This window comes from Anarhichas minor, unplaced genomic scaffold, assembly GCF_050575085.1.
Source record: "Anarhichas minor isolate MPS153535 unplaced genomic scaffold, ASM5057508v1 ptg000010l, whole genome shotgun sequence".
NCBI lineage: Eukaryota > Metazoa > Chordata > Actinopteri > Perciformes > Anarhichadidae > Anarhichas > Anarhichas minor.
Window position 1 is genome coordinate 242,530 of NW_027466456.1, and position 27,728 is coordinate 270,257.

General features: G+C 46.6%; 1 protein-coding gene across 4 annotated transcripts in view; it reads right to left on the bottom strand.

Annotated features, from left to right (window-relative positions):
- palld (palladin, cytoskeletal associated protein) overlaps window positions 1-27,728 on the bottom strand; it is a 40,383-nt gene that overhangs the window by 1,898 nt on the left and 10,757 nt on the right. Inside the window, exons 3-13 of one of the 4 annotated variants that reach the window (XM_076087310.1) lie at window positions 11,992-12,699; window positions 10,884-11,028; window positions 10,499-10,600; window positions 9,026-9,064; window positions 7,559-7,780; window positions 4,268-4,417; window positions 3,827-3,915; window positions 2,945-3,077; window positions 857-1,064; window positions 595-760; window positions 318-451 (exon numbers count right to left, since the gene is read on the bottom strand). In XM_076087310.1, coding sequence (XP_075943425.1) covers window positions 318-451; window positions 595-760; window positions 857-1,064; window positions 2,945-3,077; window positions 3,827-3,915; window positions 4,268-4,417; window positions 7,559-7,780; window positions 9,026-9,064; window positions 10,499-10,600; window positions 10,884-11,028; window positions 11,992-12,699 — 2,096 coding nt within the window. The remainder of the gene's footprint in view (window positions 1-317; window positions 452-594; window positions 761-856; window positions 1,065-2,944; window positions 3,078-3,826; window positions 3,916-4,267; window positions 4,418-7,558; window positions 7,781-9,025; window positions 9,065-10,498; window positions 10,601-10,883; window positions 11,029-11,991; window positions 12,700-27,728) is intronic. The other 3 variants (XM_076087307.1, XM_076087308.1, XM_076087309.1) reach the window with 3 other exon arrangements.

Here is a 27,728-nt window from a genome sequence, read left to right on the forward strand (position 1 = left end):
GCTGAAAATGGTGACTTTCTTCTATTGGTTGAAACTGGCTACTGCATTTGAATTCTGGAGGCAGGTAAAGCCAAAGCGTCATGTGTTAAAGCTGCATTCTCTCTAGTGTCCACCAGGGGGCGACTCCTCTGGTTGTATAGAAGTCTATGAGAAAATGACTCTACTTCTCTCTTGATTTATTACCTCAGTAAACATTGTAAACATGAGTTTATGGTCTCAATCTCTAGTTTCAAGTCTTCTTCAATACAGCATGATGTTCATTCAGTAGATGATGGTTGATATAAAGCAGCGTGTGTGTGTTTTTAGATTGAACGTACTGTGGACGTCGAGGCGCGCGGTGCTGGACACGATGCCGGCTTCATTCTTGGCTGACACGGTGTACCAGCCGGCGTCTTCTTTCATGGCTGGCTGGATGATCATACACAGGTAGCCACAGTTGTCCTGGTGCATGCTGGGAAAAAAGGAAAAATTACGCGTATTTAAAAGGACCAGTGGTGAAGTCCCATATGTGTCTTAAAACCTCTCTAATTCTCTCTAATGTCCATCAGGGGGCGACTCCTCTGGTTGTATAGAAGTCTATGAGAAAATATTTACCTGATTCTGTCCGTGTTGTGAGTGAAGGACTCGTTCTCCCTCTTCCAGAAGATCTGTGGGTGGGGAACTCCTGTGACGCGACACTCCAGTCGCACAGGATGACCGTCGGCCACGCTCGTGTTCTGCAGCTTCTCCACGAATGTCGGGGTCTTGTGCATCTCTTTGGCTGCAGAAAGAGTGAGTTAATGAGACCTTTTCTTTCTCCAAAATCATTTCCAACCGCCACTACCGCTGCTGCTGCTGCTGTGTTCCTGTTTTTTACCTGCAACGATGAGCTCCAGGTTGAAGGAGTTCTGCCCGGCCCGGTTGCTGGCGATGCAGGTGTAGATGCCGGCGTCGCGGCTTGTCACGGGTTCGATGACCAGCGAGTGCACGCCGTTCTCCCGCACCAGCATCTTGTGGGCGGAGTCCGGGCGGATGGTCTGCCCGTTCAGCTGCCAGATGAGGTCCGGAGTGGGCAGGCCGCTCACCTGCAAGGTGGCAAAAAAACAAAAAAGCATGAAAATTGACTCGGTGTGTGAAATGCTTGTTGGTCACGTGCTTGTTTTTGTTGGAGAAAATGAGGACATTAGCTGCATGTGTTCTGAGGAGGAAGTGTGTGTTGATTGGGAGGATAAGAAGCAGCGTTTGGTTCATCCGTCTGTGTTGTGTTTGGGTGCTTTGTCTCCGGAGTAAACTGCAGAAAAAGAGCCGTCTCTCTCTTTGCAGATAAACCTACTCCACCTGGAATATGTGCTTATGTGTTTACAGAGTTTACAGAAATCAAAAAGGGAGATCAGACAGTGATGAGTATTTCTGGAAGCGGCCGGAAACACTTTTAGAAGTCGGGACATTTTGAGCACGGAAAGTTTGGAAAGCCACAAATGATGTGGAAATAAATATTTGCTATAAATATCTTTGACATTAAGAGGCTCTGTAGGAATAGAGACTCTCAGTTCAGTCTCTTTACAGCGAGTTAAGTGTGTGTTTTTATTGTATTACATGTAGCAGCTTTCAAAGAGTTGCTGGAGGTGATGAAGATAAAAGAGAGAATGAGCTGGAGGGGGGGGGGGGGGGGGGTAATAAACCTGATCCCACTTAATCCCTGAAAGACGACACCTCTTGTATCCTCCCTGTCTGCTCGGAGACTTTCAGAACGCGAGGAAGTGATGAAACATCTCTGCTAGGTTTTTTTTTAGTTCTCCAAAAGAAGCTGGAATGCACGGAAAAGGGAAATGTTTCTTTGGCAGCGCCGACGTGGAGCCTCCCTGAAAGCAATTCAGACACTGAATTAAAGGGCGGATCTGAAACGGCTCTCTCTATTACTGTGATTAACAGATTCTCTTTGGTCCTTTTCCAGTCACGTCCCGGTTGTTTTAAATTGTCTCTCTTTCGTTGCTTTATCAAAGAATAGCAGCAGGGACTGGATGCTGTCTTCACCTACAGGCAGGAGGTTAAAGTTGAACTCGACCCCCAAACCACATTTTTTTCTAGCTGAAAACCAAAGCATATGTGTATTTAGTAGTGCTGTTGATTGATTCAGGTCCTAATCTTGAAATATCTGTGCAAAGTATTGAATTCTGATGTGTTATTAATGTGCATGGTGACTGTCCTCTGTTGGTTGGAACTGGCTACTACAATTTAATTTGACTATCGGTTAATCAGGAGGCAGGTGAAGCCGATGCGTCATGTGTTAAAGCTGCATTCTCTCTAGTGTCCAGCAGGGGGCGACTCCTCTGGTTGTATAGAAGTCTATGAGAAAATGACTCTACTTCTCTCTTGATTTATTACCTCAGTAAACATTGTAAACATGAGTTTATGGTCTCAATCTCTAGTTTCAAGTCTTCTTCAATACAGCATGATGTTCATTTAGTACATTATGGTCCATTTAGAGTCAAACAGACCATAAAGCAGGGGATGCTTTAGGGCGGGGCTACACGGTGATTGACAGGTCTCTACCAGAGACGTATACGGCGTCTCTACGTCACTCCTCCTCAGTCCAAATGTGGTCACTTCCGTTTATCGGATGCAAAAAAAAACAACATAGCGACGGCTGTAATTCAAGATGGCTTCAAAACATCAGTCCACAAACCAATGGGTGACGTCACGATGACGTCTACTTATATAAAGTCTGTGAGTCAAACAGGAAGTTAGCATCGCACTGGTTCCCTCTACAAATCCGTTTTTTAAGTTTTAAAAATGTCCTTCAGTCAGCAGTACCTTCTCAAAGCGCCTACTCTTATTAACATCTTTTACCAATTGAAGCACCAATGTGATGAACATGTGGACCCCCCCCCCCCCCCCCGTCCATCACATTGTTCACCCTCGTCGGCACAGGTTGCCCTCTCAGGAGTGGAGGGTGTGTATTTACCTTGCAGTCCATCCGGCACAGTCGGCCCTCCTGAACGATGAGGTCACCGGGCGCCTGCAGGAAGTGGGGCCGGAAGTGGCGCTCTTGGATGTTATCGTTCTCGTCACCGCTGTCTCTAGACCTGGACCTGGGCCTGATGGAGACGGGGAGACGCACCGCATTTAGGATTTAAAATCAACAAGTAAAAAGACACATTCTGTAAGAGAGTATCACCAAACACCAGCTTTTAGAAGAGTTTCATTTGAGCCTTTTGGTTTTTCTGTTGAGTGTAAAACTCCCTTTCAGAGCATGAATACTTTTTAGGAGACACTACAGGCAAAAACATCGTTCTTCATGTGCTGGTCAATGTAGAGATTTTGGTCTATTTTTCTTCCATGATTCATGCGTACTTGTACATTATATATTTCCCCTTTCATAGACATAACGTGATGTATTATAGGACCCTTTGTTCTGCTCTGGTATCCTTCCACTCCGCTCTTTCCTGATCTACGAGAGTCTCAATAGGTGTTTGTGTGATTCTGGCCTCTAACAATGACATCACCGCTGAGAGTGATCGTTATCTCGCTCTCTTCTCTCTCAAAACATCTCTGAGCTCGAGGAGCGTTCATCTAGATAACAGCAGCGTCTGTGATCTCCTGAGCATTTTATTTTGGATGAATGCTCAACTGTCTAAATATATACGAGAGCGATGAAACACAGGTGTTCCACACTGTGATCCAGCTCACAGCAAACGTTTGTGCAAATAGCAGCTTCTTGGAAAAAAACACGCCATTAAATGTGTGAACAGAAGTCGTGCAGATGGCGACCAGCCTGCTGCACATGTGTCAGCCAGCACGCCGGCAGCTCTGAATGAGTGTTTATCTGTCCGTCCTGAAGCCTCACCTGCGCATGTGTCCGGGGGCGGAGCGGGGGCTCCGGCCTCGCTGGTTCACGGCCTGGACCATCATCCTGCCGGTGCAGCTCACCCTGCCCTGTGAGAGGGGGGGAGAGAGAGAGAGAGAGAGAGAGAGAGAGAGACATGAAGGGAGGGAGAGCACGAGGAGTCGACACTCTGAAAATGTGAGCGTTTGAGCTGCAAGAACAGCCTGAAGCACTTGTGAACGTTTGACCCTCGTGAGGGCTTCTGGTGACTTCCCGTCTCATTGAACGTCCTCTTGCTCTTCAGACGATTATCTTGCTTCTCATTATTCTCTCTCTCTTTTGACATCGTCTCCGAGCAGACGTGTGTGTGTGTGTGTGTGTGTGTGTGTGTGTGTGTGTGTGTGTGTGTGTGTGTGTGTGTGTGTGTTTCTGTAATATTTAATGTTGCACCCGTCGGCTCACCTCGGGGTTGCCGGCCATGATGGTGTAGTTGCCGTCGTCGTCCAGCGAGGCCGCGGCGGTGTGCAGAGAGCAGGTTCCATCGGCGTCCCGGCTGATCCGGTAGTGCTCGCTCCTCTTGGAGATCTGCTTCCCGTCTTTGAACCAGTAGACCTGAAACACCAGAGACGCAAATCTATCAGACTACGGTTGAACAGGCTGACCCTGATACTGAAGTCAGGGGGTTTATTTTGGTCTATTTTTCTTCCATAACACGTCTTCTTTCATTAATAAAACATGGAGAACATAGATTATTTTATATCTATTATCTATTTGTTATATTTGTAACCTAATAACTTGTAGTGTCTTCCCTTAAACAACAATGTTTCATCACTAAATAGTTTAAAATAGTGCTCTTATCTCTCCTCCTCCTTATCTCTCTGCTTTTCCTCTATTTCCTCGGTTCATTCTGAAGCCTGTCATCACCGAGCCATTAGTGTGCCTCCTCTTATCACACATGTACAATATCTACACACCCTCCGTCAACACCGTCACACATGTACAATATCTACACGCCCTCCGTCAACACCGTCACACATGTACAATATCTACACGCCCTCAGTCAACAACGTCATACATGTACAATATCTACACACCCTCCGTCAACACCGTCACACATGTACAATATCTACACGCCCTCCGTCAACACCGTCACACATGTACAATATCTACACGCCCTCCGTCAACACCGTCACACATGTACAATATCTACACACCCTCCGTCAACACCGTCACACATGTACAATATCTACACGCCCTCCGTCAACACCGTCACACATGTACAATATCTACACGCCCTCCGTCAACACCGTCACACATGTACAATATCTACACGCCCTCCGTCAACACCGTCACACATGTACAATATCTACACGCCCTCCGTCAACACCGTCACACATGTACAATATCTACACGCCCTCCGTCAACACCGTCACACATGTACAATATCTACACGCCCTCCGTCAACACCGTCACACATGTACAATATCTACACGCCCTCCGTCAACACCGTCACACATGTACAATATCTACACACCCTCCGTCAACACCGTCACACATGTACAATATCTACACGCCCTCCGTCAACACCGTCACACATGTACAATATCTACACGCCCTCCGTCAACACCGTCACACATGTACAATATCTACACGCCCTCCGTCAACACCGTCACACATGTACAATATCTACACGCCCTCCGTCAACACCGTCACACATGTACAATATCTACACGCCCTCCGTCAACACCGTCACACATGTACAATATCTACACGCCCTCCGTCAACACCGTCACACATGTACAATATCTACACGCCCTCCGTCAACACCGTCACACATGTACAATATCTACACGCCCTCAGTCAACAACGTCACACATGTACAATATCTACACGCCCTCCGTCAACACCGTCACACATGTACAATATCTACACGCCCTCCGTCAACACCGTCACACATGTACAATATCTACACACCCTCCGTCAACACCGTCACACATGTACAATATCTACACGCCCTCCGTCAACACCGTCACACATGTACAATATCTACACGCCCTCCGTCAACACCGTCACACATGTACAATATCTACACGCCCTCCGTCAACACCGTCACACATGTACAATATCTACACGCCCTCAGTCAACACCGTCACACATGTACAATATCTACACGCCCTCCGTCAACACCGTCACACATGTACAATATCTACACACCCTCCGTCAACACCGTCACACATGTACAATATCTACACACCCTCCGTCAACACCGTCACACATGTACAATATCTACACGCCCTCCGTCAACACCGTCACACATGTACAATATCTACACGCCCTCCGTCAACACCGTCACACATGTACAATATCTACACGCCCTCCGTCAACACCGTCACACATGTACAATATCTACACGCCCTCCGTCAACACCGTCACACATGTACAATATCTACACGCCCTCCGTCAACACCGTCACACATGTACAATATCTACACGCCCTCCGTCAACACCGTCACACATGTACAATATCTACACGCCCTCCGTCAACACCGTCACACATGTACAATATCTACACGCCCTCCGTCAACACCGTCACACATGTACAATATCTACACGCCCTCCGTCAACACCGTCACACATGTACAATATCTACACGCCCTCCGTCAACACCGTCACACATGTACAATATCTACACGCCCTCAGTCAACAACGTCACACATGTACAATATCTACACGCCCTCCGTCAACACCGTCACACATGTACAATATCTACACGCCCTCCGTCAACACCGTCACACATGTACAATATCTACACACCCTCCGTCAACACCGTCACACATGTACAATATCTACACGCCCTCCGTCAACACCGTCACACATGTACAATATCTACACGCCCTCCGTCAACACCGTCACACATGTACAATATCTACACGCCCTCCGTCAACACCGTCACACATGTACAATATCTACACGCCCTCAGTCAACACCGTCACACATGTACAATATCTACACGCCCTCCGTCAACACCGTCACACATGTACAATATCTACACACCCTCCGTCAACACCGTCACACATGTACAATATCTACACACCCTCCGTCAACACCGTCACACATGTACAATATCTACACACCCTCCGTCAACACCGTCACACATGTACAATATCTACACACCCTCCGTCAACACCGTCACACATGTACAATATCTACACACCCTCCGTCAACACCGTCACACATGTACAATATCTACACACCCTCCGTCAACACCGTCACACATCAGCAACTCCCAAAGCCGAGCCCTGATGACTGCCTTTTTTTTTGCAACTTTGAATTCATTTCTATTTTAGAAAAAAGGTGTAATTTTAACAGAAACGTGTCCAAAAAAAGTCACATTCTGTTCGAGAATATCAACAAATTCCAGCTCTCAGAAGTGTTTAGTTTGAGTTTGAATATAAAACTTTATTTTGAAGTATGAATACTTTTTAAGAAAGCTTGTTTGGATGTAAGAGGAGACACTGCATGCATACTCTGGTCAATTTAGAGGTTTTAGTCTTTTTTTCTTCCATAACTCGTCTTCTTTCAGACTAGTGGAAAGAAAACATTTATTTTACTACTTTGTCTGTTTGCGTCTGCATATTTCTCCTAAATTCACCAAAGGTTACCATAACATAATGCCTCATTTGCATATTTAAACATAACATTATAACTGAACATCAACGATGTTTTAATCATTCAGCGCGTTCGACCTCTCACCTTTGGTTTGGGGTCTCCGTGGACTTTGCAGGAGAAGGTGACCGGCATGCCCTCGAACACCTTGTAGTGTTTGAGCTTCTGGTCGAAGGACGGCGCCGCGCCGCGCCCGCCGGAGTCTTCGTCGTGCTGCACGTCGTCGTCCGATTCCTCCACCGGGGAACGCTCCAGACGGAATTCAATCTCACTGATCAGACGCTGCTCGAAGCTGGACACTTTGTATTCCTGCAGAAGAGAAAAGGTTTAGAGACAGAAATACCAGCAGGTTTCAACCTTTAAAGTAACCGTGTGTCAGAATTAGTGACATCTAGCGGTGAAGTTGTGAATTTCACCCAAATAAATACCCCTCAGCTAAGCCCCTCCCTTTCTAAGTGTGTAGAGAACCACGGTGGCCTTCCGGTAGAGAGTTATCTTTAGGGTAACTAAAACTAGGAGCTACTCTCATCAATACTCGGTTCTTCTACATGACTAAATAATTGCTTTTACATATGAGCAGAAACATGGCGGTGCAAGATGGTGGACTCCGTGGAAGACGTAGATATAAACGCTTTTTTCTAAGCTAAATAAAACACTACGATTCTTAGTTTCAGGTGATTATACACTGATTAAAACATAGTTATGAATATCATATTCAATATCTGCCTTAAATGTTACACACTGTTCCTTTAAGAGCGTATACAGAAAGCTATTTGTTTGCCCTCACACACCCATTAACCTGCCTTCATTGTCACCCAAACTACCAACTTTCTCTCCTAAATTCTCCCTTTGCCTTGATGAGCCACTCCTTTTTCTCCCCCCCCAACCCTCCATCAATCTCTCATCGCCGCTGAGGGAACATCTGCAGAGCAGCGTTGGTCCGATGACACACCACACAGATTAATGACAGGCCTGGCGAAGCAGCTGCAGAACCCGCCATTTATCCTCAATCCGCCGCTCATAACGACAGCAATCACACGAGCGGCCCATCCCGATCTACCGAGGTATTATCCCGCAGTGTGCAGCTGCTGCAGCATGTTCATAATCTAACAATTATCCTTCCTTTCTAAAAAGATTTAACCTTAATTGCTGCTTGATTCTCCAAATGCAGATTGGAATGACAGCATGCGTTGCGTGATGGGAAGCGCAGGCAGAACAAAGTGCATGAAAACCAAAAACGTGCTGACGGATGCTGCAATCAAGTGTGAACATGCTGCAGCATCTGAATCAATTCAAACTCCCCCACACTGTACCAACTGTACAAAACACACAATCAGCTCCATTCTGTGTGCAGACACACCTGTTTGTGAATGGACGGCACAGAAAAACAAAATGCCTTTTGTGTGCCGTTTGTTCCCTTATCAGCTGATTTCCCGCTCTGGTCAAAGTGAACACATCCGAGCTCTCAGTGGTGGTTTACATGTGCACGTTTACACACACAGTGAATTTAAAAAACCAGAGGGTGACGGAGAGAAAACAAGAGGTTTCAAACACCTTTTGAGGGAAAGATTCTCTATCTGATGACTTGTCTTCCTGTTGAGAGAAACAAATGTTTGTTGTGCCGTCACTGAGCATCACACACTTGTGCTGTGTGTGTGTGTGTGTGTGTGTGTGTGTGTGTGTGTTTGTTCATTACTGACATCAAGACAAATATTTGTTGTATTACAAGTTTTCTGAAATGTTATGTTTAAATATGCAAATGAGGCGTTATGTAATGGTAACTTTTGGTGAATTTAGGAGAAAGCTACAGACGTAAACAGACAAAGTAGTAAAATAAATGTTTTATTTCCTCTCGTCTGACAGAAGACGAGTTGTGGAAGAAAAATAGACCAACATCTGTAAATTGATCAGAGCATGAAAAACGTTTCTTGCCCGTAGTGTCTTGACTTTATATTAATTTGTCCAACATAAAAAAGTAAATGCTGAATGAAGAACCAACAGTGTGGAGGTGCTACAGTCCACTCTGACTTGGTGGCTCAGTTGGACAACACAGGCCTTCAAACAGCATGTTAGCAGCCACACTGGTTTCTACCAGCTTGCATAAACAGAGCTTTTTATGGAGGGCTCTGGAGGACTTTACTGTGTTTATACCCTGCTTTCATAAATCCCTCTTCAGCAGTGTTTACAGGGGGGGGGGGTTATAATGGAAAGCCAGTAGTCATGAGATCGGAATGACACTCGCAAACTATCGCTGGAGAAAACAGAAAGGTGCTTGTATTGTATACACGCCATTAAGATGCATGTGGTTTGTGTTTAAAAAAAAAATAATTGCTGGTGTAGACATGTTGCTCAAACGTTTCCATACTCAGCCCGTCTCCTAAAAATACAACGTACATCCTCGTAAAAAGATTCATATGATATCTTACGAAAGAGTTACTCCTCATTTTGGAAACTCCTCAACGAAAGTCCAGCAACACGTGCCAATTTCATGAAATACTTCGTTAGGTTTAGGAAAAGATCGTTGGTTTGCGTTAAAATAACTACGTAAGTTGCAATAATTCAATTCGGAAGTGGATATCGTGGATATCGTTTGCTTTTGACGCATCACAGATACGTTTGGACTTAGTCTGCGGAGGTCAGTGTCGGGAGGTTGGGGTGGTGTTTTGGTTAAAACTAAAACAGGACTTTCACCCAGGAGCCTGCTGTTCGTGTCCTGTGTGATCCAGTAGCTTTAAGTCATAACCATGATGTCTTTTTGTTTTTTTTCTTTACGAAAGCGAACCCAGCACTTTTGTAGCGTTTTGTTTTATTCCAATTTACACCGTTAACCACGTGTTGTAAACTGTTTAAAAATTCAACCATAATCCAGAAAAAAATACATTTTCCTCGAAACATATTTGAGAATTTATTTGTAACTGAAGGTCATTTTGTAGGCGACGGGGTTGCCGTGCCTGCATGATGTCACGTGAGTGTGCGTGTGATTATTTCCCCCTCCAGGTGTGTCTGGATAGTAAACAGCCACCGTACCTGTGTGACCGGCTCCTCCTCCGTGTCCTGAGTGTTTAAGACTGTGGCGGCGTTGTCGGCACCCAGCAGCCTGCGAGCCATCTTCTCCTCATAGGTTAACTTCTGGAAGCAGGGATTAATGGAGTCAGCGGGGGGGAGGGGGTTAGTGTGTGAGTCGCAGAACACACACACACACACACTTATACACACCATCGGCTGTATCTTGTGTTAATTGAACATGTATGCAGAAAACATGAATTTATTAAGGCTGCATGGCACAAAAAGTCTTAAATGGTTCCTTCTTCATGAATAGTTGCACGACTTGTTAATCTGATTTACTGAACACGCTCATTCTTCTGCGCACACACACACACACACACACACACACACACACACACACACACACCTGTTGACCATTACTTATGCGCTCCTCCTTAAAGCGCAGTTTTCTCTCCAGGTCCTGGATGACGGCGTCCTTGGACCCTTGGATGTCGGAGTCGGAGGCCAAGCGCGGCGTCCTGGTGACCGAGGACTTCCTCGGGAACGCTCTGCTGAAAGAGGGACAGAAAAACAGAAAAACATTTGTCAACGTTAAACGTAACGGAGACTCCTCTTTCCTCTCCGGACCTCTCATATCCAACCCTTATCTGGCTGTAAGCATTCCACAACACGTCTTCTTATCTCTCACAACAGCAGCAGGAATGCCGGGGGGGGGGGGGGGGTGATGAAAAATGACTGGCAGAGAGTTTAAAGACGGCCATCAGAACATCAGAAGAGGATTATCTACACGACTAGAGAGTTCTATCAGCTAAATATGCAGAACTCAAACCAAAATCTGAGAGTTTATTTGACTCTGACAGCAGTATGGGTGCTGAAGGGTCAAAATGATTGTTTCATTTCTTTGACATATTAGAATCAAAGGTTTTTACACTGTCAACAGACATAATAGAATCTTTTATCTCCATGCTTGTATTAATATATGTATAGATGAGTCTGTGAATGGTGTGTGAACAAACCCCTCTGTGTGAACCTTCAGCACACAGAGAGGAATGAAAGAGTGAAGTTTGGTGAATGTAAGAGCTGCTGAAGTGGAGATTTATCATCAGAGTCTGAGAACAAACTCATTTAGAGGAAACGTCCTTTAAAGAGACACAACACTGTGTGGAGTTTCTTCGCAGCCACACTGGTTTCTTTAGAACTCAAACTGTTCATGCAAACTATTCGATCCCTAAATGTGATTCTGACACACCTCTCACTCTGAGGTCCTTGACTATGTTTTCTTGCCGTATGTCTGCTGGAGATCTTGCGCTCTGTGTTTATGTGTGCGTTTGTTAGCGTCTTCCTGCAAACATGTCGTGTAAAAATATAAACATGTCATCTTCCATCTCGCAGACATCCCGCCTCCGAGTTGGCAGCAGGTCTATCTGACGGGGAGCGTGACTCTCCGGGGGACTCGCTGTGTTTAAAGAACTCGCAGAGCTCACGTAACTTGACAAGAAGTGAGGGATACTTACATCGTCCCGTTGCCTTTAGGGAGACCCAGGGCGTTGACCGTGGGACTGCCGGGGGAGGAAGGTGTGGAGGGCAACACCGAGGACAGGAAGCTGGAGGCTGGAGACGGAGGGACGGAGGAGAACGGCGAGGACATATCCGAGAGGGCCGGAGACATGGGGACGGGCGGAGGAGGAGGAGGTGGAGGAGGCGGAGGAGGAGGGAAGTCTTGGGCGGGGCCCGTTGGGGAGGACAGGTTGGAGCCGAAGAACGGCGGAGGAGGAGCCGGGAAGGAAGGGGAGCTCGGAGACTCCACGCTGCCGGCCTTGGTGAAGGGGGGCACGGTGACCCTGGTGAAGGGCTTGTGCGAGGTCGGGGGCGACATCGGGGACGACAGGCCGGACCCCGAGGAGCCGGAGGTCTGGGTGACGTAGCCCGCCCTGCCGGGGCTCTGGGCGGCGATGAACTGCTTGGGCCGGGCGTAGTTGAAGGTGCTGGCCTGCATGGTGGCGCTGCTCTCCAACTCCTGGAAGGAGGGAGGAGGTGGGAGAGGCGGAGACGGCGGAGCAGGGGGAGGAGGAGGCACTTCCTGAGCCGGTTGCTGAGGCGGAGGCGGGACTTCCTGGATCTGCTGTTCCAGCTGTTCCTGCTGTTCCTGCTGATGCCAGACGGCTGCTTCCTGTTGCTCCAGTAGAATCTGGTCCTGCAGCAGCTTCAGCTGGGTCGCGTTCCTGCGAAGCAGAATCATGGCCGTCAGTGACAGATATCAGACAATAAGGTGTGTTTTCTTCTGGTCTTTGTGGGGGAACTGGGAGTAACACACTTGTAAAAATGTTACAAAATCATGCAGCTGTTGTCAGTTTATGCATGAAACTATTAACTGGTCGCTGTCCAACTGTAGTCAGAACACAACTGGCAGACACATTAGACGCCAGATGTGAGCACAATGTAGAAAGAAACACACAAAGCTGTGAACATGTTGATAGAGAGCTGCAGGGACGACGTGTTTTTCTTTGCAAACAGGAAGTTAGCATCTCGCTGGTTCCCTCCACAAAAAGCCAATAAGGATTCTTTCATTGGATTTTGGGTTATTGCAGAAAGCAACCAAAGGTTTATGATACTTCTATAATCTCAAATGAACTCCACTTTTATGATGTTTGACGTATAAAGTAAAAAGCTAACGTTAGGCTGTAAAGGAACTCCACCACGGTCACATGACTTGGAGGACTAGTGTTCCAGTGAGGACGTCTAGTCGTCTCATTCACACTCTTTTTAAGATTCGCCAGAGGGGCGTTTACTGACCTGTTTTATAATCAGAGAAATAAACGATAAAATCTCTTTAGCTTGTGTTAAACACAGACCTGATGTCAGACTTCTAACCAGAAACACATCGACTGGAAGTCCAAAAACGCGGACTCCCTCCTTCAGTTTCTTTATTGTATACAAACTGAGTGTGGCTGTTTGTGCCGGTCGGACGGGCCGATAGTTGAGTCGTGATGGTGCTTGCAGGGCCTTAAAAAAAGCCTTGAAAAAGACATAGCCCCGGGGCTCATGGCACTTTAATGCAACCTTGTACTTGAACTACTCACTTCACCAGAGAGGTATTTACTATTTTATATCCTATAATATCATGTCTGGGTTTTTGGACTCATTCCTGCAGCACATAAAGGATTGTGAAGCATGACATCAGCACGTGGTTTCTCAAGTTTAACTGTTTTTCCTCCGGTCAGAAGGTGACGACTTGTTTTGTGTGTGTGTGTGTGTAAGTGAGAGTTCTTGGAAGGAAACCGCTGCACCAGCAGCAGGAACTGATAGGTTATCAGCCTCTAACCTCTCACAAAGACTTAAAAAGTTAAAAAGCCGGCCTGTTGACAATACATCAAGTTTAGTAAAGGACTCGAGAGATGAAGTGGAGCAGAGAGAAGAACAGCTCACCCCTAATGGACTGAGTTTTTATTTTCTCGTAGCGTTGCTAAGAACAAGCTCTACGTGCACCACGAGGGTTTTCCTCAAAGACGACTAACTTTAAAAAAGCACAAGATAGAAGTGGACTCTTAGAAGGTCTCCTGGATCTTCAGAGAGTACGAGAGGCTGAGCGGAATCTACTGAGCATCCCAGCGGTGCGTGTTGTCGGCAGTCCACCAGGACCCGAGTTCATGTGCCCCCAAATCGGTTCCAGATGTTGAATAATTAGAGTCTTTGGACTATTTTTCATCTGTGAGAATGCCTCTCCCCCCTTTATCCTCCCTCTCCCCCCTTTAGCCTCCCTCTCCCCCCTTTAGCCTCCCTCTCCCCCCTTTAGCCTCCCTCTCCCCCCTTTAGCCTCCCTCTCCCCTCTTTAGCCTCCCTCTCCCCCCTTTAGCCTCCCTCTCCCCTCTTTAGCCTCCCTCTCCCCCCTTTAGCCTCCCTCTCCCCCCTTTAGCCTCCCTCTCCCCTCTTTAGCCTCCCTCTCCCCCCTTTAGCCTCCCTCTCCCCTCTTTAGCCTCCCTCTCCCCCCTTTAGCCTCCCTCTCCCCTCTTTAGCCTCCCTCTCCCCCCTTTAGCCTCCCTCTCCCCTCTTTAGCCTCCCTCTCCCCCCTTTAGCCTCCCTCTCCCCTCTTTAGCCTCCCTCTCCCCCCTTTAGCCTCCCTCTCCCCCCTTTAGCCTCCCTCTCCCCTCTTTAGCCTCCCTCTCCCCCCTTTAGCCTCCCTCTCCCCCCTTTAGCCTCCCTCTCCCCTCTTTAGCCTCCCTCTCCCCCCTTTAGCCTCCCTCTCCCCTCTTTAGCCTCCCTCTCCCCCCTTTAGCCTCCCTCTCCCCCCTTTAGCCTCCCTCTCCCCTCTTTAGCCTCCCTCTCCCCCCTTTAGCCTCCCTCTCCCCCCTTTAGCCGCCCTCTCCCCCCTTTAGCCTCCCTCTCCCCTCTTTAGCCTCCCTCTCCCCCCTTTAGCCTCCCTCTCCCCCCTTTAGCCTCCCTCTCCCCCCTTTATCCTCCCTCTCCCCCCTTTAGCCTCCCTCTCCCCCCTTTAGCCTCCCTCTCCCCCCTTTAGCCTCCCTCTCCCCCCTTTAGCCTCCCTCTCCCCCCTTTAGCCTCCCTCTCCCCCCTTTATCCTCCCTCTCCCCCCTTTAGCCTCCCTCTCCCCCCTTTAGCCTCCCTCTCCCCCCTTTAGCCTCCCTCTCCCCCCTTTAGCCTCCCTCTCCCCGTCGACATTTGAAAACAACACCACTGGGTTTTTCACAAAGCTGACAGTTAGCGTAATGTAACACATCCACCAGCAGCAACATGACGACTAGTCCGTCCTAGAAAGTTGTTTTGGTCGTGTGCTTTCCTGCAGAGGTTAACTTAACCTTAAGAGCACACAATCGATCCCCCCCCCCCCCTTGTTTTTCTTTACATTCTCCAGAGCTCTCCCGTTCAGGCCTCCACCAAAAGAGTGCTTTTACAGGAATAGTTTGGCAGCTCGCGAGGAGCTCCGCAGCGCTCTGCAGCCGTTTCAATTCCTTTTTTGGCTGTGTTTTTCTCTGAGCGCGCTGCCCGTCTGCTCCAGCAGAGAGGAAACACACTTCATTTCCTCGCCGCCTCATCCCTCACAACCCCCGACACGCCGCTTTTACTGCCTCAGCATGAAACTCCTCAAAGACCTTCACTGCATTCTTTTCTGGACCTATGTTTTTGACGTTTAGTAAAACGTTGTGAATGTATAAGCAGCAGGCAGAGTGGATCCATCATCCCTTTGCCTTAAAAGGTGCTCTTTACTTTCTACAAATAGAAACAAGCGCCTTCATTCATCACAAAGCCAAACTGCTTTGTCTTATTCTCACATAACACGCTCTCTCTCCCTCTTACTCTGGTCAAGAAGTCCCTGATTCAGGATACAAGTCAAGTAAAAATCATGAAAATGCATCTAAACGCAACTCAAAGATTAGATTTCACATTTTGATAACACTTTGTATTACTGTCTTTGTAATAAGTGTTAAAAAGGCAATGAGGCCCTTAAAAGTCCATATAGTCTTATTAACATTATTATGTTAATAAGACTATATGAGTGTAAATAATAGCATCATAAGCCCATTTATTGTTAGATTATAAGACATTTATAAACACTTATAACTAACTTACCTATTATGTCGTTGTTAAGTCTTTACTAAGCTTTTTTTGTTGCTTAATTAATCCTTTACTAAGAGTTTAATAACAGTTAACTATGCTTTTTGCAAGTACTGGGTCTAAAACAAGAACAATGCCTTGTTGGCGTTAATTAACCCTTTATTATGCACTTATTAACAGTTAACTGTGCTTCCTGCTTCTTGTTCAGACATTTGGCGAGCTTCATATTTGACGGCGCATGCAAAGGTCAGCTTGTATAATTTGCAGCTGCATGAATAGTTTAAAGGCCCACTCGGTTTACAGGATTTACATCAAGAGAAGGTCATCCAGCCCCCCCCCCCCCCCCCCCGCCCAGCTCTGATCGTCCAAACTGCTTTGACCACACGACAAGGCCGATGTAAGCACACTTAAGTGCTGCCTTTTCCTGCTAAAACCTGACCCTCTGACCGCTGCCGTAACGATTATAAGGCATCTACAAATGTCTTCGAGAGGCCGAGCCGACCTCCATCTCTCCCTCTTGTTCTTTGTCTCTGCGGCGGAGGATTAGAAGGGAAGTTTTCCTCTGTCGCCATATCAACGGCGCTGTGTTTTGCTGCTCTGGTCCGAGCCAACTGGCCCACAGAGCGCCGGGCTTCGCTGTGAGAAAGCGGTCCGTCTGTCACTCTGTAACACAGCATTACTCTGATGTCTCTCTCTCTCTCTTTGCTTTTCATTTCTTTTTGGTGGTTAAAAATAGGCAGAGCAGTTATATCTTTTTCCCCTTTTCATCCTGAAAAATACTTTCCTTGGGCTGGATCTGTCTGTAAACTCTTTAATGGTGGAGGGGGGAAAGGGAAACAGGAATCTGGTCTGGAGTAGCTTTTGTCTCTCCAGTTTCTACATGGAACAGCTCAGTAAACAGATCCAGGAACAGCTTCAGCAGTAACTTAATTGAAAGAGCGTTTTACAGCTTCGGTGATGCATCAGTCAGACGTACCAGACACAGTGGGTCTCCACCAGCAGCATCTTGCTTCAATAAACCAAGACCTCAACATCTGAGTTGGCCATGTTTACCCGGTGCCGCTTGTTTGTGCTCCCTGAACAATAACGACCCGGGGTGCGTGAGAAACCCGTCCACTGTTCCGCTGCCGAGCGGTTTTATATCTCCGCTCCACAGCTGGCTGCAGAGATGGAGACGCTTTATTAGAACTCGGGCCAGCTGATGACAGGAAGCAGGCGATGTAGCGGACCCCAGCCGGACAATGGTGAAGCGTACTGATGTTTCAGAGGCCTTTATTCATGTTCAACTGTTGTGGCTTTTATTTTGAACACGAATTTACCTTTCTCCTTTCTCCAGAAAACACCGTAAGAGCTACAGAACAGATAAAACATAAATGAGCTCTTATGAGTTTAAACATTCAGAAAATAACATTAAATATACATGGGAGCATATATTAATGCTTCAACCAGATGGCAGTGCCAGCTCAAAACCACAGCCTAGTCATTTAGCTATATCTGTTAAGCTAACATTAGCATCCAGTTGAAACACCAACACATAAAACACAATGAACACACAATACCTTGTTCCCGTTCCAGCTAGGTGCTTAACCGTTAATTATTAAACTCTTATTGCGGAGTAATATATTTATAATACTTTTCCTTTTAGTCTGTACCGTGAATTTCATCCTTTTCTTGTGGCGAAGTCAAGCTAACATACTCTGGCGAGATTTGGATTGGCTTCCGGTTTCGCCAAAAAAGATTTCAAAATAAAGGACCCAAAACGTAAAACGGGACTTACAAAATAAAGGCTAGCAGGAAGTGATTAACTTAAGTAACTTCTAATTAAAAGGTTTGTAGGAAACATTCACAGAACCTCTTAAGAGTCCTTTACACTCCCACCAATCATGAGTAAATAATGTAACTGTATACAATTTACATTAGGCACAAATGATTTTTAACTGAAAATGACCTTCCATATACAATAAGAAAGTGAAAAACCTTCATAAACTAAGTGAGCTCACAAGCTTTTGGAGAAAGTATTGTGAAGCATATTTGAGTGAGCAGATTTAATCAGTCTCAAGCAGCAGGACTAGCTTCTGGACTGGTCGCTCAACCTCAGACGTCTTGTGGAGACGCTCTCCCTTTTCCCCAAGCTTCTTGTCGCCGAGGTGAACCTTAACTCTCCTCACTAGTCCGTCTTTGTCAGTAGTGGTTTCTGAAACTCTGCCCAATCTCCATTCATGCCTGTGCACGTCCTCTTCTTTCATCATTACGATATCTCCAACTTGCAGATTCCTCCTTGGCGTATGCCAACGCTGTCTGAGAGCGATGTTGGCAAGGTATTCCTTTCGCCATCGACTCCAGAACTGTTCCGCCAGGTATTGAACCTGACGCCACCTCTTCTTGCCATACATGTCTTCTCTGACAAACTCACCTGGGGGAGGCAAGGCCATAACAGGTTTCATAGTCAAGATATGATTAGGGGTGAGTGGCTCAAGGCTGTGAGGATCACTGAGGTTATGAACAGTCAGGGGTCGACTGTTGACGATCGCCATAGCTTCATAGAAAAAGGCCCGCAGCGATGCATCATTTAGCCTGCCAGAGGAAAGAGCAAGCGTGGACCTTAGGATGCCTCTCGCTGTCCTAATCTGTCTCTCCCAAACCCCTCCGACATGACTTGAATAGGGTGCATTCATACTAAAGTCGCATTGTTTGTCTGCAAGGTATGCAGCCAGCCGGTCTGCATTGACTTCCTTTAAAGCTTCCTTGAGTTCATTTTTGGCTCCGACAAAGTTGCTTCCTTGGTCGGATTTGATCTGACGAACAGCGCCACGAATAGCAATAAAGCATCGAAGGCCATTGATAAGGGCATCTGTGGACAAGTCGTCAAGCATCTCAATATGAATGGCACGGGAGCTAAAACAAGTGAAGAGGAGACCATACCTCTTGTTCTCCTTTCTTCCCTGCCTCGTGAGGAATGGGCCGAAGCAGTCCATTCCACAGAAGGTGAAGGGGGGTGATGGTTCCACACGTTCAGGGGGTAGATCAGCCATCTTTTGCTCTTCCGTTGGTTTCCGAAGCCGTCTACAGGTGACGCATTGACGAATGTAGGAAGCTACTGCTCGGTTGATGCTGGGAATCCAGTAGCCGTGGGACCTGATATCATTAATTGTGAGACCCTTGCCTTGATGTTTCATCCGTTCGTGGTGATGAGCAATAACCATCTTCGTAATGTTGTGATCTTTGGGAACGATTGCAGGGTGCTTGATGGAGTTGGGAAGAGAAGAGTTGCAAAGCCTTCCTCCCACCCTGAGGATGCCATCTTTGTCGAGAAAGGTATCAAGTGAGTGTAATGGATTGTGAGATGGTAGGGGAATCCCTTTGCTCAGCAGTTTCAACTCCTCTTGATACACATCTTTCTGCAGTTCCTTGATTATGCAATGTTCTGCATCTTCTCGTTCTGCTACATTGGTGAGACAGTTTGATTTGTTTTTGCAAATGCGTCTTAGTATGCGTGCAACAGCTCGAGTAGCCAGTGACCAAGATGAGAGCTTAGACAAGCGATCGACAATGCTTACTTGGTCTGTGGTTCTTGTGCTTAGTGCTAGAGCACTTCTGACCTCTGGATCTCCGATCGTTAACTCTGGGATTTCATCTGCTGGCAGCTTTATTTCCTTGTTCCATAAGAACTTGGGTCCAGTGAGCCACGTGGATGACAGAAGCTCGCTGGGAGTCAAGCACCTGGAAGCGTGGTCAGCAGGATTCTCCTTGGTTGGAACATATCTCCATTGCTGCGGGGATGAGCTAAGGTGAATCTTCTGAATGCGATTAGCCACAAAGGTGTGGAATCGTCGTGCTTCATTTTTGATGTATCCTAAAACCACCTTTGAGTCTGTCCAGAAGAATTCCTCAGTATCAGTAGATCCAAATTCTTCCTTGAGCATGTTGCTTATTTTTACGGAAACAACTGCAGCCGTCAATTCCAATCTTGGAACAGTTGTGACTTTTGATGGTGAGACACGGGATTTTCCTACAACCAAGGCGCAGTGAACATCTCCATCTTTGTTTTGAAGTCTCACGTATGAGCACTGACCATAACCTTTCAAGCTAGCATCTGAGAAATGATGCAACTCTGTCTTCATGACCTTTCCAAATCCAGCAGGTGAGTAAGTGCGGGATATGGTAACATTATCTAGTTGAGCTAGATCTCTTCTCCACTGTTCCCATTTTGGACGAAGCTCATCTGGGAGAAGATCGTCCCAGCCTGTGCCTCGCCTACACATCTCCTGAAGAATGATCTTTGCCTTGAGCAAAACTGGCGCCACAAATCCAAGAGGATCATACAGGGAGGCCACTGTCGAGAGAATGCCGCGGCGTGTTGCAGGCTGGTCCTTGAGGCTGACGTTAAGTCGGAAGTGGTCGGATTTCACATCCCATTGAATCCCGAGGGCTCTCTCAAGTGGCAGGTCATCGAAGGCAAGATCCATATTCTTCACATTGGTTGCTCGTTCAGAAGGTGGTATACTCTCCAGGACATTTCTGTCGTTCGACACAAACTTGTGTAGTCGCAGACCACCCATGGCACAGAGTTCACGAGCTTCTCTGGCAAGCTGAATAGCATCTTCAGTGCTTTCAACACTTGCGAGCCCGTCGTCAACATAGAAATCCCTCATGATAAACCGTGAGCCTTGAGGATAGAGGTCTGCATTTTCCTTAGCTAGATGCTTCAATCCGTAGTTTGCGCATCCAGGGGAGGAGGCTGCACCAAACAGATGCACCTTCATCCTGAATTCGCTGGGTGGTGAGTTCAAGACTCCTTGCTTCCACCAGAGAAAGCGCAGATAGTTGCGATCAGCCTCATTCACATGAAATTGATGGAACATTTTTTCAATGTCACACATCAGTGCGACAGGGTGCTGTCGAAAGCGGATGAGAACTCCACTCAAGTTGTTCAACATGTCAGGCCCAGAGAGGAGGTGGTCGTTCAAGCTGGTTCCTTTGTACCTAGCAGAGCAATCGAACACTACGCGAAGTTTATCTGGCTTTCTTGCATGATAAACGCCGTGATGTGGAATGTACCATCTCTCACCTTCACTCCCACCATCTACGATCTGCTCTGCGTCTCCTCTTTCGATGACCTCTCCCATGAATTTGACATACTGCTCCTTATACCTTTCGTTCCGTTGCAATTTCCTTTTCAGGTGGTTGAGGCGTATCATGGCTGAATCCTTGTTGTCAGGTAAGCTGGGTCTGCTTTTAAAAGGCAGAGGCATTTCGTAGTGGCCATGCATATTTTTCCGTATGCTCTCATCTAGCTTGTTGAGAAAGGTGATGTCGTCTTGTGACACTGTTTTACAGTCTTCACCGCCATCCTTGAAGTCGGATTCTAGAATTCGAATTGCATCTGCAGGTGTTACCAGAGGTAGCTCTTTAACTGTGATTCTGTGACACAAGCCACTTGTGGTCAGTGAATCATGGCTTTGTGAGGAGCGCCCCACAATAGACCACCCTAGATCTGTCCGTACAGCATAGGGTTCCTCATCTCCTCCTAGAATGACTTGTCTTGGTGCCATTGCTCTGGAACAGTTGTAGCCTATCAGAAGTCCTACTTCATAGTCCTTTAGTGGTTGGATTTTGTCAGCTATTTCTCTGAGGTGGTTCCATTGTTTAGCCTTCTCACAAGTGGGAATGTGAGCACGGTTTATAGGTATGCAGTCCTTTGTGTAGGCACCTGGAAGTTCAACATGAATGGATGAACTGTATCCTCTTACACAAAGGCCAGAAACACACTCACTTGGGAGAACCGTGTTCTTTCCAGTCATCGTGGTCAACTTCAACTTCACTGGATACTTGTCAGCAGCTAAACTGTCACTCAATTCTTGGTCGATGAATGTGGTATCGCTTTGAGTGTCGAGTAGAGCGTAGACAAGCTTCTCAACTGTAGGGTTGTGTTTAGATGACACCCACACAGGCATTACCATTGATGTGTAGGATGAGCCCTCACCTGCTACACTGAGGGACGTTGCAGCAACACCTTGATTTGTCCCTGTTTCTGATGAAGACCTTTCATTTCCATAGCTGTAGTCATGGAGGACTGTAGGATGCTTTCCTTTGCAGTTGTCACAGAAGTGACGGTGACAACAGTCTTTTGCACTGTGGCCAGGTTTTAAGCATCCGTAGCAAAGTTTCTTCTCCCTTACGTAGTTCCGTCGCTCTTCCAACAACATTTCCATGAACTTAGGACATGCATGTAGCTGGTGTCTATTATCTTGACAGAGAATACAGGGCATTTTAACCTGTCTCTGGTCCATCCTTTGGTTTGCATTGTCTGTAGCTGTGTGAGTGGTAAGAACACTGGCCCTGTCTCTCTTTGTGTCTAGGAGATTTCTCTTTTCAGTGTTAGAGTCTGATGCATGAAGAGCATGGAAAGATGTAATTGGATTGCAGGCAATCTCAGCTTCAGTTGACACAAAGATTGCAAAGTCCTTGAAACTTGGAAATTCTTGTTTCTCGTTTAGTCTGTGTGTGACTTGTCGGTTCCAGCTTGAAGCTGCCCAGTCTGGTAGTTTACGGGTGAGCTTCTGGTTTTCCTCACAGTCATTTAATATGTCGAGACCCTTGACATGAGGCAAGGCATCTTGACAGGCACTCAGAAAATCTGAGAAGCTTCTGAGTCCTTGAGCATCCTTAGCTTGAATCCTTGGCCAATTAGTGAGCTTCTCTCTGAATGCTCTTTGAATGGTGAATGGCTGGCCAAAGCGACGATTTAGCTTGTTCCAGGCATCCTGATAGGCCTCATCATCGTTTCGGAAGAAAGTCCCATCTAGCACCTGACGTGCTGGACCACCAACGTATTTCTTCAGATAGTAGAGTTTTTCAGCTGGAGCGATCGCCCTTTGGTCGATGAGTGAGGTAAATGCTGCTTTCCATTCAATGAATTGCATTGCATCACCCCTGAAGATGGATGGCTCTGGAAGAGGGAGCCTATTTAAGGCTATGCTGTCTTGAAAGACCTGAGCAAGAGAGGAAATGTCTGTATGAGAGGGTGTTGCAGCATGTGAAAGAGGGACTGTGGTTACAGGCTCATTCCTTGAGTCCTCGTTCCTTTCATTGTTAATGCAGTCAGCGGCTTCACGTTCCATTTCCTTATCGTACACCTTAAGTTTGGCTTGAGCCGCCCGCACTTCCTTCTCTGCATGCAATCGCTCCAACTCACGCTTTTGTGCCTCTAGAGCCTTCCGTTGCTGTTCCTCTAACTCTCGGATCACTTCCTTTTGCCTTTCTTCTGCTACCATCATCTTATAATTCGCTTCCTTCACTGCAAGTTCAGCAGCTGCATCCACACGCTTAGCTGCCATGGATGAAGTTATAGAATGGTGTTCAGATTTGCTGTGACTTATAGAAGAAGCAGCAGATCCGTAGACAGACTTTGCACAGTCACGGTGGAGCAGTTCATGAAGGCGGTGTCTTTCCTGGTCCTCATTAAACTCACTTTCTTCATCAATTGCTCTATTATAGGCGATACTGACAATTTCCGTGGTAATTGATTCACACGTATCTACTCGTCTTCTCACGTCAGTGGAAGGTGTGGCGAGATCTCGATTCTCGAAATACATGTTCGTTACGTTATCTTTACTTTTCTTCAGCTCTTCAATGAGAGGCCAGAGCTCGCTCTCTGGCATGTACGTCTTCAGCTGATCTCTTGCCTTACGTACATTGAGCTTCCATTTCTCATACATTAAGAGCAGTCTCTTTTCCCTTCTCTTGGCTTCTTCACCTTGCAACACAAGCATTTTCTCTGTAGGGTTCCGTGCACGTTCAGAGCGTCGAGGACCTTCAGGTTGGTCATCATTTTTGTGAAGATTATCTTTCAGACTGGGTCTCTCAGATACATCAGTCAGTGAGAGGAGCTCACTCTGCAAATCTTGAAGTTCCTCAGTCTCCTTAACGCTACCCGACTCTGACATCGTAAACTAAATTTCTTAAATAATTTAGTCAATAGAAAAACCTTTAAACATATATTATAAAACCCTTGCAATAAACAGCATGAACGTATAATATCAGATCAACAGTAGAAAGTAACACAGTTGCGTTCGTGTGCATATACTCAAATTACTGTAAATATTCAGGTAAGTACCGTGTTAACACAATTCTCAAAGTAATTGGAATATAGCATCCAAAGTAGTAAAATGTTTGTAATTAATAAGAGTCCATATGAATGTAAACAACAATGTCTTTCCTTTACTGTAGATGAGCAGGTCAGTATGAAATGTTCACTGGTTCAGTCTCAAGGCTCACCTTATTTCCTTATTTGCAGTACTGTAGACTGTGGGTAATAAAGGGGGGGGGGGGGGGGGGTGTAATGTGACCGTGCTTGACCAATGCACCGAATCCATGAGACCACTACCACAGTTGCCGAAGTGGATCACGTGCTGGCACATGGGCACATGTGACGCTGGATGAATCCATGTGGACAGCATGTGGAGACGTAGCAGCAGCAGCAGGTAGCCGTGAAGACACTCTGTCACGGCCCGTCATAGAGGCAGCAAGTCATCAGATCGGTGAGGGCCAAGCTCTTACTGTAGCGGACCCCAGCCGGACAATGGTGAAGCGTACTGATGTTTCAGAGGCCTTTATTCATGTTCAACTGTTGTGGCTTTTATTTTGAACACGAATTTACCTTTCTCCTTTCTCCAGAAAACACCGTAAGAGCTACAGAACAGATAAAACATAAATGAGCTCTTATGAGTTTAAACATTCAGAAAATAACATTAAATATACATGGGAGCATATATTAATGCTTCAACCAGATGGCAGTGCCAGCTCAAAACCACAGCCTAGTCATTTAGCTATATCTGTTAAGCTAACATTAGCATCCAGTTGAAACACCAACACATAAAACACAATGAACACACAATACCTTGTTCCCGTTCCAGCTAGGTGCTTAACCGTTAATTATTAAACTCTTATTGCGGAGTAATATATTTATAATACTTTTCCTTTTAGTCTGTACCGTGAATTTCATCCTTTTCTTGTGGCGAAGTCAAGCTAACATACTCTGGCGAGATTTGGATTGGCTTCCGGTTTCGCCAAAAAAGATTTCAAAATAAAGGACCCAAAACGTAAAACGGGACTTACAAAATAAAGGCTAGCAGGAAGTGATTAACTTAAGTAACTTCTAATTAAAAGGTTTGTAGGAAACATTCACAGAACCTCTTAAGAGTCCTTTACAGGCGATGAGGGGGGGGCAAACAGGAAGTAGTTGAGTGTACATAGCCAGTAATGAGGGCTTTCCTTCTGTAAACAACAACACGAGGGGGAACTGAGGACGCGCCTGTTCTCTTTATAAACAGAAAAGGTGAGATTACAAGCGAGTGGAAACGTGACTTTAGTGGGTGTTCGAGGCTACATTCAGGCCCCTCCTTGTGTGTTTGCATTACACCTCTCTGTGTGCATTTGTTTCTGCAAACACACCATGGATTAGCAACAGGATAACCTTGTCATTTGTCAATGATTTATATCCAAATAGTGAAATTGAGCTCCGGTTATCACACCTACAACACAAACACAGCCATGAGATCACCGACGAGGACTTCGTGACAGTAAAGAAATGCAGAAAGATTAAATCACCGAAGCTGCAGCACCTTGCACACCTTTTCTACTCACGCAAAAAAACAAAGGTGCATATGTCTGCACACACACCTGGTTCACGGCTTCCTCACTTGCAATTCGCCACCGAGCATTGCGTCATCACTTCAGTGCGTCAGTACGAGCTTGTCTGATGCCCCCGAGCAGGAACCCGACCATCGATGTGACTGAGCTGATGTCTGAGTGACACACTGACGGGACTGTGAGTAAGACCGGCTGAAAAGAGCCACACGAGCTGTTTTCTTTAGAAAACATTGACTGATATGAAGAAATGTGTCACCTTCTGACTGGAAATGTGTGTCATGTTTGGGAGAGTTTCTTTAACATTTAAGAGATCCTCATGCATTTGTTTCTCTCACACACACACCACACACACACACACACACACACTCACACACACACACACACACACTCACACACACACACACACACACACACACACACACACACACACACACACTCTCTCTCTCCTGACTCCCTCGACTGCCACAAGAGCAAAGGACTCCCAACTTTCCGAGAACATTTCCAAACAATCTCTGACACCGTATTCTACACGTCTCGCGTTTTATTCTCCGTCTGCAGCTTCCATTCATCCACGTCTTCCCCGTCAGCTGACATGTTCTCCCTCCTCAACTTATATTCAACCCCTCTCCTCCCCGGGTACCCCCCCCCCCCCCCCCCCCCCCCCCCCCCCCCCCCCCCCCCCACCATCCCCCCTTTCTCCTCGTTCTCTCTGGCTCTAATTGCGCACACACCACATAAAACAGAACCAGACTGTTTTCCTTCAGCCACACCCCCCCCCCTCCCCCCCTCCTCTCCTGTCTTTAAATCGTAGAGCGTTTTTCTTATTCCAGCCACACCACATCTCACGGCCGGCTCCGCTCACTCACTTTCTCCTTGCCCCTACTTTCTTTCTTTCTTTCCTCTACTATTATTTCCCTCTCTCTCCCTCTCCCTGACTCTCTCTCTCTCTGTGTCTCTCTCTCTCTCTCTGTGTCTCTCTCTGTGTCTCTCTCTCTCTCTCTGTGTCTGTCTCTCTCTCTCTCTCTCTCTGTGTCTCTCTCTCTCTCTCTCGCTCTGTGTCTCTCTCTCTCTCTCTCTCTCTGTGTCTCTCTCTCTCTCTCTCTCTCTCTCTCTGTGTCTCTCTCTCTCTGGGCTCGTATTTCATATCTAAGTGTAGGTGAAGAGGTGCTCTCGACAATCAGCAAGCTTTTCTCTATACACTTCCCATCCATCCCCCCCCCCCACACCTCACTCCTTCACCTCTCGCTCTTTCTGTCCAAGTGATATGGTGTTTTTTTTTTCTCTACAGCAGGAATGCTGAAGACATTCTTCCTGGATTGGAGTGGGGGAAAGACCATTGCCATCAAATGGGATTAGCAGCAGGAGTGGAGGGAGAGGAGGAGGAGGAGGAGGAAGAGAGCCAGAAAGTGGAAGAGAAGAAGTGAAAGAGTTAGGATGAGTGAGACACAAGCTTTTCTCAGACTCTATTGTGTTAACTAATCCATCTGACTCCACCGAGGAGCTCTGCAAACAACATGAACCTCTCCACATGAACACAGACGCTATTTCATCTTTGTTAGAGTGAACAGCCTGAACTCACTGAACCTTTTCTGAGCCTCCCAGCTAAATGAATGGGTATCACACTCTCAGGAAAACCCCACACACCCACTCTGAAAACATATGATTTAAACATTAACGTGCCGAGCTGGTAAACCGGGAAGGAAAAAAAAAAGAAGTCATTCTTCCGCCTCAATCATTGAGCTTCTCTGTCGTCCATGTACTCCCTAATTCAAATGTAATGACACAGTGTTCGGCTCCGGTGATTCTTCAATTTAAAGAAAAGTTGATAAAGAAGTTTTCCCCCAAGAACTTGAAGTTTAGAAGTGAAAGAAAAACCTCTTTTAATCCATTTCCCTCATCATTCTGTCATGTCTATTCACTGTTGTCAGTCGACACAAAAAGAAGAGTTTTTTTACCTTCAGTGTTGTGGTTCTCGGTGTGCAGCCAGCAGCAGCGCTGGTATTTCCCTGCAGAGTGAAACCTACGTCGCAGT